At 37.4% G+C, this 13,925-nt stretch overlaps 1 protein-coding gene across 2 annotated transcripts in view; it reads left to right on the top strand.

Moving 5' to 3' along the window:
- Positions 1-13,925, top strand: part of AP3B1 (adaptor related protein complex 3 subunit beta 1) — a 312,676-nt gene that overhangs the window by 136,499 nt on the left and 162,252 nt on the right. For both annotated transcript variants that reach the window (XM_030566153.1, XM_030566152.1), the window contains exon 14: positions 3,332-3,441. In XM_030566153.1, the coding sequence (XP_030422013.1) occupies positions 3,332-3,441 (110 nt within the window). The remainder of the gene's footprint in view (positions 1-3,331; positions 3,442-13,925) is intronic.

Genomic DNA, 13,925 nt, shown 5'->3' with positions numbered 1-13,925 from the left:
AAAATTATTGTAATTCGTACCATTCAACTTGTGGTTCACTGTTTTATTTTTGTTTCCTGCTATAGCACTATGGATTACTAAAAGGAATTTTGTGTGACTGAACACAGTATGATTTTGATGAGTTGATATGTCAAAGGCTTTTTTTTGGTGATTGTGTTTCCTGAGTTAAATACTTATTCCAATATTGTGTAGAAATCTTTTGCCAAAGCTTGCAGTAGTGATTCGAGAATGTTGTAATTAGTGATCAATGACTTGATGTAGAGAATTGAGAAGCTGTTAACACATCTTACAATTTCTATTTATCCAGACAATCCTCACCAGAATACCTTTTTATATTTACTGTTTCCCAATAACCAAACCTCCCAGGTGAACTGTTTCATTCAAAAGAACCTGTTGCTGGTTTTAGAATTAATACCTCATTTATCATTACATTTCCTGTAATCTTTTTTACTTTAGTTGTAGCTCCAGTATTCCTGTGGACTATTGCTATAGTGTGTCTACAGTCAAGACTGTCTAGGAGTTTTGTGTTACTTCTGATTCTTTCATTACATTCTGTGTTGCTCAATCTGTATTTGAACTTTAACTAATTTTTGTTCGTAGACTGTCAGATGAATACGTAATTGTATATAGCTTTCCTTGTTTTGATTAATGCTCATCACACATTGAATTAATTTTGTAAGATTGTATCTTTTCATCCTAATGTTGCTGCTTGATTTTCACTTCTGAGATGTTAAACCAGCTGTTGGTTTTTTGCCAATGTAGTAATATATTCCCCAGAATGTCTTGTTGGTTTTTGAATCCTCCATAGTCAGAAAATAAACTTCACGGTGCACCAGCATATTATTCTAGATTACTTCCAATTGTATTCTGATATTAATTTATTTTCCTCTCATTTGTACTTTACATTTAACATTTTTATTGGCAGCTATATTCTTTTAACCGGAATCCTGCCAGTTCATCTGCTTTATATTTCCAATTCAGTACTTCAAACTTGCTCCTTCTATCACATATACTTATTTGCTTCTAAGTGCTTCTGAAAGTGGTTCCTGTAGTAATATTTCTTACATTTCTTTGTACATAATTTGCAATGCACTTTATCCTGTACATTTCCACTATGCCTGTGACTTTTAAGCATATCTTAGAACCCACCTTAGTTAGGTTTTGGTTTAAACTAGTTTTCTTGTATAAACACTTGACTTTTGAGTGTGATTTTATTAGTTTGATGTAGTATAATCTTTTTTAACAAAGCATACTGCATAATCAATTAACTTTCATTTTGCTTGTTTGCAATTTCTACTGTTCTGTGTATATCACTACACTTAAAGTTGTGCTTGCATTTTGATCATATCTTATTACTTATTATAGGAAGGAAAAAGATCAGATGTTATCATTGCTTGAAATTATTACAAACACTGAGCCAAAGGGCTGTGCCTATTATCCTTGACTGATACAGAAGATGCCAGGGTGGGGATATTGGAACTCCTAGATAGCACCTTTTGTGGAAGCAGTTACTCTCCAAACTTTGTATTATGCAGATGCAAACTGTTTTAGATAGTCTTTGTTTTAATTTGCTGTTCATTTACCCTCACTAGTAAGTGGGATTCAATGAAAATATGTCACTACAAGGATTATTTTTGGGAATTCTGTTTCTTTCCCCTCCTCAACCCTCCAAACTACTTACAGGTTTGTTGAAAAATTGTCACTTGACAAGTTTGACACTTTTACTTGTTCTTTCATTGTAATTTTTGGCAATGGTGGAAAGGGGCAAAATGCTCTCCAAAATAACCTCGCCGGTAGGATTGCGTAAATCCGTGGCGTCTGTGGAAGAGATGTATTTTGAAATTTAGGGTTTTTTCTACGAAGGGATTCTCGGGAAGATTAATCTGTATTAACTGAAGATGTGAATTTAAAGTGGATTACTTACATTGCATTAAATCCCTGTTTGGACAGTTTCATTCAGAATGAAAGTGGCCTTAATTTGGTTTAGCTTAATGCGATCCACTTTAAATTCACACTTTTTAGTCAGTTTGGATTAACTTCCTGCCCCCATGCCGGTAAGCCTTGACTTTTGTCTCTATGTAATTTTAACCTTGATTTAAGAACTTAGTTTAGAGAAATGACTTAGTTGTCATGTCAAATGGAGGATGACACATAAACTGGGCGCTAAAATTTAAGCTCTTCAGAGGTTCAAGAGGTATCCATGGATAGCTGCAGCTGTAATTTTTAAAAAAAAAATCCACCACAGTGAGCTCTTCTAATTTCTAGATGACCATGGTAAAATTTAAGGGATTTCTTTCCCTCAGTACTCCTTCTTTTGTACATCTTTCCTTTTCTTTCTGATTATTGATGTAAATTGAAAATGAAAAGTTCATGTGTTGGATTAAGTATCCAAATATGAGGATGTTGTGATCTGTTTGGGTAAATATAAGTTTACCTTTCCCCAGTGATTGTTTTCAAAGTGCATGTACAGTATGAGGAAAAATAATTGTCTGCTTTTTCTAGTGAATTTTCTGCTTTTTCTGTCTATTTATTTATTTATTTTACTTACTTACTTACTTACTGCTTTGGTTTCAACCTTGACTATGTTTGACTTTCCTTCATCTTTCCTTACATGAGTTTATTCTTGCATAGGAGCTTACCTCTGCACCAGTGAGGGTTTTTCAGCATCAAAAACTGCATATTTCTACAAGTTGATCAGGCTGTGAATGTTACTTGTTACAGTAGTTAAGCATTCCGGTGCATGACTTGGACATAAATCTTCAAACAGCTTGCCTATTTAGGATCCTCACTTGAATGTACTAGAGATTAGATTATGGACTTAGGAGAGAGGATGGGGGAGAGGGGAGTGTGCAAATGCAGTGTTTAGCTATTTTTACTGTTTGTTGAATTAGCTGGCAATTTTCTGAACAACCTATATTTCTTTGAGAGTCCATTAAATACTACAATTTAATTATGTGGAATAGGTATGTGTGCCTCTATAATGACTTATTTAAAAATAACAAAATTAAGTACAGACACATTACAACTTAATTAAAAGGAATCCTCAAGAAGTGTGTATAATGGGACATGCTTTTGTTATTTGTTACCACAATCCTTCCTCCTCTTTTTTCCCTCTCATAACTTGCTTGTTGGAGCAGGGCCTGTCTTCAGATTTAGAAAAGATCTGCACATTTATGCTACTATTGTAAATTAAATTAGTTTTGCAGTTAAACTTGTTAGATCATTTACAGTTTTGAAACAGTAGCTGACAATTTGGTGCACATTATTTGTATTCCATATGCATAAACACTTCATAAAAAAAACTGGTCTAACTTGTTTTTGTCTTTATCAGAAATAGTAGTTGCTGAAAGTGTAGTTGTCATTAAGAAACTGCTACAAACACAGCCCGCACACCATGGTGAAATTATTAAACATATGGCAAAGCTCTTGGACACTATTACTGTGAGTATTTATGCATACTTCTGTCTTTTCTTTATTAACTAATTAAAATTGAAGCATTAAAATATAAATCAAGTAAACTAAAACATTTGATTTGTTAAGTCTGTGGCTTTTTTGGATAGGATCAAGTTCTCATGGCTTGCACTTCGAAACATAGTTTAATCTCATCTTCTGTCAGGATTGTTCAAACCCTGTATACAAATTTTGAATGGTTACTATTTTATTAAAATGTTCATGGCTTCACTTATATCAAACGTGTATTAATGAAGAAGAAAAGGTTCAGAATAGTCTGAATATAGTATTTGCAAAAACAGACTAATTCAAACAGGATTGGATTAATCAAATAAAATTTTATTAGCTCTGGTATCTGCAGAATTTACGTTTTGCTGAATACCCCAAGTATCTCTATTATTTTGCATCTGAGTGCTCCTCCTCTTGGTTTTTTGCCCTTGTTCATTGGCTTTCAGTGTAATATTGGATCAAAATCTATATTAATCATGCTAATTTTGAAGCCCTTTAAGGGACTGGGTGAAGTTACCAAAGAGATTGCATCACTTTGTGTAATTGTGACCTCCCACCACAGCTAAACTCTGCTGGAACAGTGGAACTGCTAACCTCGAGTGAGGCTTGCATGTCCACAAGATGGAGCATCCTTAGTGACTAGGAATCTAGAAGTATCTCCCAGAAAGAGTACACCCATGAAACCTGTTTGACATAGTGTCCCCTTCTTTGGCCTTTTGGCTGTCAGACTAGCATCTCCTGCACCACAGTTCTCTTCCTCAGTTTATTAGGGAGAGTAGTAAAATGATCCCTGCATTTCAGGTTTAATGAGTGACCTGTGCTTTCCCCTGGCTTTGCAAGAAGCAGATGACAGAATATTGTTGTGGTGTGGGATTGTATTACTGTAGATCTGATATATTCATACATCATACAGTGGCAAGAAATGGCAAAAAAAATTTAACTAGCGACAGGGCTTGAGCTCCTGATTTGGGATATGGTGGAAGATTTAAACCTATCATTTAAAATGTAAGTTTTAAGAGAAATGAAATCAGGGTGCACTCTAAGGGCAAGTCTATACTACAAAATTAAGTTGACCTAAATTACGTTGACTATAGCCATCACAGTAATTACATCACTTTTGCTTGTCCACATTACATTCCTTGTGTGGGCGGTGTGCATCTTTACGAGGAGCACTTGCATCGATTCAGTGGTCACTGTGATGCATTGTGGGACAGCTTCTGAAAGGCAGCAACATTTGATGTAAGCAATGCAGTATCAGCACTGACGCTGTGTTGACCTGACTACATTGACCTAAATGCTATACCTCTCTTGGAGGTGGGGTTATTAAATTGGTGTGGTGGGTGAGTTATATCAGTGGGAGCTGCACTTTAGTGTAGACATTTATACAGTTAGGTGGACATAAGCAGCCTTACGTCGACCTAACACTGTAGCGTGGGCCAGGGTTACGTGGGAAGTGATAGTTATAATTTTTCTAGTGGTTAAAGAAATTTCCTGTGTGGGCTGATTAATTCCATAATTCCATAATTGTCCACTATGTGGTTTTCTTGCACTTTCTTTGAAAGCATCAGATACCAGTCCCTATCAAAGACTTAATAGTGGACTGACATTTTTCTAGACTTTAGATTTAGATTTAGATCAGTCTCTTAGAAAGTTACTGTCCCATTTTCATAAGAGTTTTGTTTATTAAATTGATCTGCTGGAGTCAAATGTGCTGGATCATCAAGAGTAAGGCCTACTGTCTGTCCCTAAGAGCCCTGTTTCTTTCAATGCATGCCTAGTATGGGATAGGGTATTCTTCTGTGTAGCCAACTAATTTTAGATTATGACTTATTTTCCTTTAAAAAGTCAATAGTAAGAAATTCAATTAAATTATGTTAAGAGATCTTTAAAAACGCCCAGTTAAGTTCTCATATGTCAGGTAATGCCAAGTTAAGATTCCATGTCCAGTCTTTAATAACATAACCATGCATTATATCTCAAATAATGCATTATAATATGCATTTTTTTCTACAAACTTCCAAGGTGGTCAGTGAATGAGGTCAGGGATCTTAAAAGCTCAGTATAAGAACTAAAATAAAACAGCAAAGAATCCTGTGGCACCTTATAGACTAACAGACGTTTTGGAGCATGAGCTTTCGTGGGTGAATACCCACTTCTCAGATGCATACCCACTTCCTCAGATGTATTCACCCACGAAAGCTCATGCTCCAAAACGTCTGTTAGTCTATAAGGTGCCACAGGATTCTTTGCTGCTTTTACAGATCCAGACTAACACGGCTACCCTCTGATACTTAAAATAAAACAGGATTCAGTGTTTGCATGTGGCACACATTCCTCTTACTTTTCCATGCATTAGTGTGCTCTTAACATCTAGGTCATAATTGCAAATATACATATATATATTTTTATTTCACAAAGGGTTGACAGGTAAAATAACATATCTGCCTCAGTGTCTGCTGTGTGAGATATTAAGCAAGGATTTTAAAACTTCCGTCTCTTTTAAAGGAGTGGTAAGGCAATTTTTTTTATTGGTTTTGCTTGGAAACAGTCACCCCTCCTAAGTTGGTTTCAAGATTCTTTAGTGAAACTAGAAAAGATGTACTTGCCTATTATACTGTTATGGGGGAAGTGGCTCACTTAAAGGTAAGTGGAGATTGGGACTTCCAGTTGTAAGAATAAATATATGATTGATGTAAGAGTTTGGCATCTTAGGAAATTGTGCATAAAGGAAAACAGAGTAAAATACTGTGAGCTACATTGAGCTTTCATGTAAATAGGGCAAATATTTTTGTCCCAGCTTATAACAGAGTTGAATTTGACCCTGTGAAAATGACAAAAATTAAATAAAAAGAATAAAATAAAAACAAGACACTTGTCACTAGAAAATAATTCCTTTTAATCTATTCCAAATATACTTTCCTTGAATGTATGTGTTTATAGTTTTGTTAGGGTATTTTCGTTTGTTTTAATGGCTACAAATTGGATAGAGTGCCATTTGTGCATTCAGAGTTTTTTGTTCTGAATTTCACCTGTATCCGGCTGATGGGTTTTGTCATTTTCAGTGAGGAAGTGCCTCATGGACACTGGATCCAGGAAGAAAAAATCCTGTGCAGCAATGTTGCTCTGAGGTGTCACCCAGTATGAAATTTACTAATTCTTGTGGAAGTTTCCTCAGGAGTCATTTAAAATTTGATAGGACAGCAAGCTAAATATGTCTGACCAATTATAAAGCAATGTTAAGAAGTTCAATAACAAATAATTACAGGGCTGTTTGAGGCCATGCTAAGATTCAATCTCTCATTTACAACAAAAATTCTGAGCAAGTCCATGCTTTGTACCCCCTGCACAGTGCAGTGTTGTTTCTGAATGACTGGAACTCATCATATGGTGTTCTTTAAAATCATTATTTTCCTTTTATCCTACTTGTTCCTGTTATTACTTGTAGTATGTCTGAACTTAGCTCATAAGCTCTTTTGGGCAGGAACCCAGGTCTTTTTCTATGTTTTGCAGAGTGCTTAGCTGTGTAAGTAAATATTATTCAATACATCTGTGTGCCAACCCCTGCCTTCACACATCCCAAGAACCCTCACTTTCTAACTTTGAGATGTACCTGAAAAATGTAGTAGCTTTAATAATTGAAGAAGCTCTTTAAAAATGATAGTATTCACTGCCAGCCAAGTTTAACATGAAGTAGACAATCTGTCATCACTCTTTACAATTTAAAATTTAGTAAATTGTGGATGAGAAACCTATGTGATGTTCATCTTGATGTTAGGTCTGCTGTTTTTTAAAGGTGCGTGTGACAGCAGCCTTACTTAATATACCTAATAGCACCAAAATTAAAAAGAAAAAATGTGGAGAAAGAGTACTTGTTAAATGTGTCCTGTGTTGCTCTCTTATGGGGCACAATGTGTGTACTGCAGAACAGTGACGTGATTCAAAAGAATCAATGCCTGAATGCTCATGCATAAATTTGACAGCACTTTGGAATAGCTAAGATCCTCATTAATTATCTATTTTTGTGTCGCCCTGACACATCCACGTTCTATGTTATCCTTTTTATGAAATCAAAAACTGTTGTAACGTCTTGCATTTTTCAGTATAGATAGAAAATAATAGACTGGACTGAAATCTCAGAATGAATCTTCTATAAGCGTTTAGAGGCATTTTTTTTTAAAAGCTGCTAACATTTTCTAACATAATTTGAACCTGCTGATTTTGAAAATAGTTGTTAACCAAGCTGAATTTTGAATGTAATTTATTTGCAAGCTCAAACTTGTAAATAAATATGGACACAAAACTTCACCAGAAATGTTTGATTTACCAACAGCGTCCCCATATATCTGTCAGTAAAATCAAACTATTTGACATAATTCTTCTTCATTCTGTTAAGAACAGAAATCAGAAGATGCACTTCATTGCTTTAACACCCTAATTGCACCCTAATATTCAACTCTTTATAGCATTTTAGTCATCCGTATATCATAATATTAGAAATAAGTTAATCATAGCACAAGTTATTTTCCTGCAATATGTGAAATCACTTTCTCATTTTCTTGCATTCTTAGTATTTTGTTTTATGGTTACATAATGACTTGTAGTTGGAATATAATTAACATAGAGGAGATTGTGGTGGGATTGTGATTGATTTGGTCACAGAGACTTCCTTGGGACTGTTACCTGATGTGCTGAAACTACCTGAGCCTGTTTTCCCTGTTAGCTTGGGACTCCAGAACCCTGTCTTGTTGAGCCAGACATGCTAGTCTGCTGCAAGACAGACACAGGTCTAGTCCACACCTCCAAAACTGCAGACTTTAACCAAAAACCGATCAGAAAGTCACCTATCTCCAGTACCCAGATGCCCAGTTCCCAATGGGATCCAAACCCCAAATAAATATAACTTAAACTCATAAATTTTCCACCCTCTATAACACTGATAGAGATGTATGCACAGCTGTTTGCTCTCCCAGGTATTAATAACTTACTCTGGGTTTATTAATAAACAAAAACAATGTTATTAACTATAAAAGTAGGATTTAAGTGGTTTCAAGTAATAACAGACAGAGCAAATAAGTTACCAAGCAAAATAAAAACAAAAAAAGTAAATCTAAGCTTAATACGTTAAGAAACTGAATACAGGTAAGTCTCACCCTCAGAGATGTTCCAGTAAGCTTCTTTCACAGACTAGACTCCTTCTTAGTTTGGGCCCAAGCCTTTCCTCTGGTACAGTCCTTGTTTGTTCCAGCTCAGGTGGTAATGAGGGGTTTTCTCATGGCTGTTGCCCCCTTTGTTCTCTTCCCCGCTCCCTATGTCTTTGGCACAAGGCAGGAATCCATTGTCTCTCTCTGGGTTCCACACCCTTCCTTCTAAAGGGAAAAGCACCAGGTTTAAGATGGATTCCAGTATCAGGTGTTATGGGCACATGTCCTGTGAGACCCCAAGCCTCCATTCTTTCCAGCCTGACTCACACAGGAAGTCTTACAAGTAAACAGAGACATTTGCAACTACTTGTTCTAAATAATGGGAGCCATCAAGATTTTAAGCCACCATTAATGGCCCACATTTTGCATAATTACAATAGGACCTCAGAGTAATACTTCATATTTCTAATTTTATATACAAGAATGATACATTCATACAGATAGCATGAACACACTCAGTAGATTATAAGGTTTGTAATGATACCTTAGAAGAGACCCTTTGCATGAAGCATATTCCAGTTACATCATATTCACACTTATAAACATATTTCCATAAAACATATAGAGTGCAACATCACAGGGATTTTTCACAAATAGAGGGAGGCACCATAAGTTAGAGGAAGTGGTGGTTTATGACATTCTTATTGGTTAAAGCTATAGGTAAACCATAGAACCAGTAGTGAGTCTCAGGAGATCCACTCCAGTTTCCTGAAATCTCTGCATTATTGTCCAAGAATCAGATAAAGAAGATATGCATGAAAGCAAGTGAAGAAGGATTGCATAGAATAAGGGAGGCAACAGCCATTAGAAAGAAACTACAAGGTGTCAAATATAGAGAGGCTGTTAACAGAACTGAGTCCATCTTTCTTTTAGAACAGATAGTATCTGTCATGTGGCACAGAAAGTGCCCAATACACTGACAAAGTTAAAATCCAGAGGCTACAGAAAGCAAGAGCATCTGCAACGAGTATATCGTGTGGCAAGCTGTAGTGATCCCAGTAAAGAGACTGGTGTCCATAGTACAAGAGAGTCCAGTTCTGTGAAACCTCCTGCCTGGAGATGTTGCAAGTTTTTTGTCAAGAAGTGCTCCCAGAACAGAGACTCATCTTTGCAACTACATTCAAGACGTGTGAACAGCTAATGCAAACAGCAGTATCTGACTACAAAATGAGTGATCATTTAGCTGGAAGTAAATGACCTCATAGCTGTTGAAGGCAGGTACCACCTGACTTGTTTCATCCTGTTTATAAAGTCTGTGAGAAAAACGAGTGAAGGCACAAAAATTACTGACACAGCAGTGCTTTGGCTTTAAAATGGGCTTCAGAAAGCAGCCAGTCAAGGCCATGTTTTTGAGCTACCTGAGGTTTGGCATTGTTACTGCAATCTTGCAAAGGAAACTGTCTTTGAAATTCCACACTTTACATCAGTCGTAGATCATAATTCAAGGGAAATCTCCAAACTCGTATTGGGATTTTATTTTAGTTTTTACTTCCTTGCCTGATTGGTCGCCTGCTGAGAAATAAACACTCTTATGCCCAGTCAAGTATAATATATGTACCTATCTCGCAAATGATGAGATGACCATTCCCAAGAAGACACATTTGTCATGGGTACATGTTGCATTGAAAATTTCACATCCTGACCATGAAGATTTCAGTGTCAGTGACGATGATGCAGCTGCTTGCATTCCAGATTGCCTATACATGTTCCTTCACTTGCTGAATGAAGGCCAATCTTTTCTTGAGGGCGATGTTGATGAAGAGAACCTTAAGAAACAAGAATCAGTGAAACTCAAGGTGCTTAGTGTAGTTCATTATATATGGTGCGGACGGTGGAAAGTAATGAACATCAAAGCATATTGGTCTGGGGTGCACCCTCCATCAGGCAACTGGGCAAAACAACTCATTCTACTTTTTCATGAGTCTGGCCACTGTATGTATTATGAAGGAATTTTAAAGGTGGACAAAGCCTTAGCAGAGAAAACCCTGCAAACAATGGATGATGAGAATGATTGCGGTTGTTCCTCCTAATCTGATTCCCAGGAAATTTATTCACTATTTAGCTGATAATATTAACATACATTATGCTTCGCTGGATGGCAAAACCACATGTCATGAACCGAAATCTCTGCTTGGCAAAGATGACTTGACCAAATCTGACGTTGATTGATCTAAAATCATCAAACAGCATACTCGGTATTCATGATTAAGGTGACACAGTCATACCAGTCAGTGTAAGAAATGATGAAGCTAAACCAGTATTCAGGGACCCTGTTGGCAAAGAGCGGTACTCTGAATCTGAAGAAAACTGTAAAGCTGCAGTGTAGGCAAGAACCTCTGATATGGCTTTTTATCATTAAACTTCAAAATGAGGATGTAGATGGACACATTTTAACCAATTGTACATGACAACAGAGCCAGTAATAACTACCATTGGATACTCATCCGTCATTCAAGCCCCTGCCCATGATCTAGACACCCTTGTTACAATTGCACAGGATTGCAAATATGTCATCAGTGCATGGGCAGTAGTATGTGGTTCTAACAGTTGATGAAGCTCTGCACTGTACACTAAATGGAACTAAAATGGGCCACACCAGAGTACAGAGAGTGGCTTATCTGAATGAACTTCCAAAAATTCTAAGGTCAGCATACACAGGCTTTGGAGGTAGCAGATGCCTGGATTGAAGGTGATGTTTTTAGACCAAACTTACCAGAACAAGCTATGAATAGTAAGTCATGCTAGAGCAATGCAGGCTCACAGATTGACATTTCAAGCACTATGGAGCCTGCTTCTTCCACAACTCTTGGACTTCATAACCGCATAAGATCAGGAGCTCAAAGAGGATATAATTAAAGCTGCTCGGTCATATTGTTATGCTGAGCTCATGTCAGTTTGTGCTTCACATAGATTTTGAAATCTCATGTCTACATTTGTGACCAGCAAAGGTGAAGGTAATGTGAACTTCAGGTTTTGGTGGCAGTACATGGAAATGCTGTCCTACCAGTCATATTCAGCTGTGCCAAGAGAGAAGGAAATTGAGAGCTGCATCTTTTCATCTTCAAATGTGTGCTTTCATTCTCCATGAGATCTGACCACACAAACTATGTGCAGTGGGGTGCCATCTGCATCACGGAATTGTAGCAATTATTGACTGACATGCTCATGGAGTTCCAGCAAGGGAACTTTGTTGTTAAGAGATCATGTCTGAAGTTCAACCAAGTGGATCCTAATTAGAGCCAAGTGTGGCTTAATGGCATAGGAAAGAAAGGAGGTGGAATTGCAGGCATCACCACGACTTGTTCAGCCCTCAGCAAATAGGCCTTGACTTACAACCTAAGAGCCCAAATTGCAGCGGATACCTGACCCTTGTTCCTTGTTGGCTTGGATGACCAACTTACTCATATAAGTCAAGGGAGCTATGTGACAGTGAAGGTGAGAATGCCCTCCTATGATCACTTCAGTGATTCACAGTTTTCTCCCGCGAGGAGCCACCCTTTTCATTGCAAAATATTGAAACACAAAATCTGACTACTAAAGCCGTAGAAGATGTAATGTTACATGCAAAGATCCTAGGACAAGTGCAATTGGACAGTTTTGTGGAGAAATAGCTTGTGACAGAAGAGGGTGAGCCTAGACATGATCCGCTGCCAAAAAATAATGCTCCAACTTTTTCCATGCTATATGAGGTGGAGGAAGAAGTGAAAGGAAAAGCCTTTACCATGAAGGTAGACAGAAATATTCTTCAGTGATTAATCTCAGGCTATGAAGCGGGCAAGACTGTCAATTTGCAACAGATTTTGAAACGTGAGTTAATGCCTGCCCTTTGGCATTAGCACAGTCAAATGGCAGACTAAGAACAGGCACAAAAGCAATACTCTGTGATGTACTGACAGCTGATGTCCACTGCCTGCCAACAGTTACCCCTGTATAATAGATGCACAAGCTTCTGGAAGCCGTCTGGAGCTAAAATGTTTGGAGACCTTGCAGGAATATTTGTAAAGTCTGGAGCAGACTTCTACAGAATAAATTATGATGTGTTTGATAGGTATTGCAAGGAGTCTACTAAGCGTGATACAATGTAGAAATGCTCAAGAGGTAGAAGACCCATCCGAAGAGTAGTGGAAAGAAGATATGTGCCTCTTCCACACACAGTAATTGGATTAATTTCATTGCAGTTCTAGAAAATAAGGAGGACCTTGAAATATTTTTGTCTGAGCAACTAACGAGACACGCACAACATGATAAAATCATTCTGGCTGGTGACTTTCAGGATATGAAGTAAGGTGCTCAACAGCAGCAGTTGAGACTAATCAACTGTGTACTCATCAGAAAGAAGCAGACACAAGAATGATTTTATGCTGCGTTCACAGGGATACAAACAGTGTTGGTTGTTGCAGTCAGGTAGACTGATGTGCTTATTCTCTTACTGGATCACTATAGCAAAAGGACATGTAGGCAGCTTTGGATGAAAGCTGGCACATCAAAGGAACCAAAGTACTCTCTTGTTCCTGCCATTTGTGAGCAACTATAATAGGGACCCACTGTTCTGAAAACCATTTGCAAAATCATGGTCTGACTGGTTGTGATGCTGAACACAGCAAGAAGAAAACATGGAAAGTTTTTCAGCGATGCCATCAGCTTCTAACACACCTTGGACCTGGACCTGAAGGTGAAAAGTATAGCAGAGTTTGTTTAGAAGATGTATGTAGAAGTCCAGAGCACTGACAAAATGTGCCATTTTGTTCACATGCTTGTGGTCATCAGAAGCTCTATCCCCAAAAAAGTGATGCAGTTTTTTTTTTCACATGCACAGAGCTCATTACTAGACATTAGTTTGGAAACAGGTCCACTGCCCAAGTGCAGTACTTCCTCTTTCAAATAGAGTGGGTTGGAAACAGAAGGATGGAGATCTGGTGCTGCAGCTTATGTCATTGCCACCAGTTCCAGCAGATTGCATGGAGGCAGTATTCTGTGACCACACAATAGGGTGCAGAAGTCAGCAATGTAGGTGCAAGACAACATGACTTGTTTGTAGAGGAGCATGCAAATATAGACAACTGGAACAAGATTGCGTCAATGTATCTGACAGTGCATAAGGACAGTATTATCAAATAAGTAGATGTTATCGTTATCATAATTGACCTAATAGGATGTTGATTCAGTCTGCCACTGTATACCAAAGTTTCTTGAAATAATTGTTGAATAATTTCTTCAAAATATTTACTGAATGTTTAGTCAAGAGAATAATTTCACTTGTAAAAA

The sequence above is a fragment of the Gopherus evgoodei genome, chromosome 6 (assembly GCF_007399415.2).
Source record: "Gopherus evgoodei ecotype Sinaloan lineage chromosome 6, rGopEvg1_v1.p, whole genome shotgun sequence".
In the NCBI taxonomy this organism is placed as follows: domain Eukaryota; kingdom Metazoa; phylum Chordata; order Testudines; family Testudinidae; genus Gopherus; species Gopherus evgoodei.
This window is presented reverse-complemented; position numbering and strand designations above follow the sequence as displayed.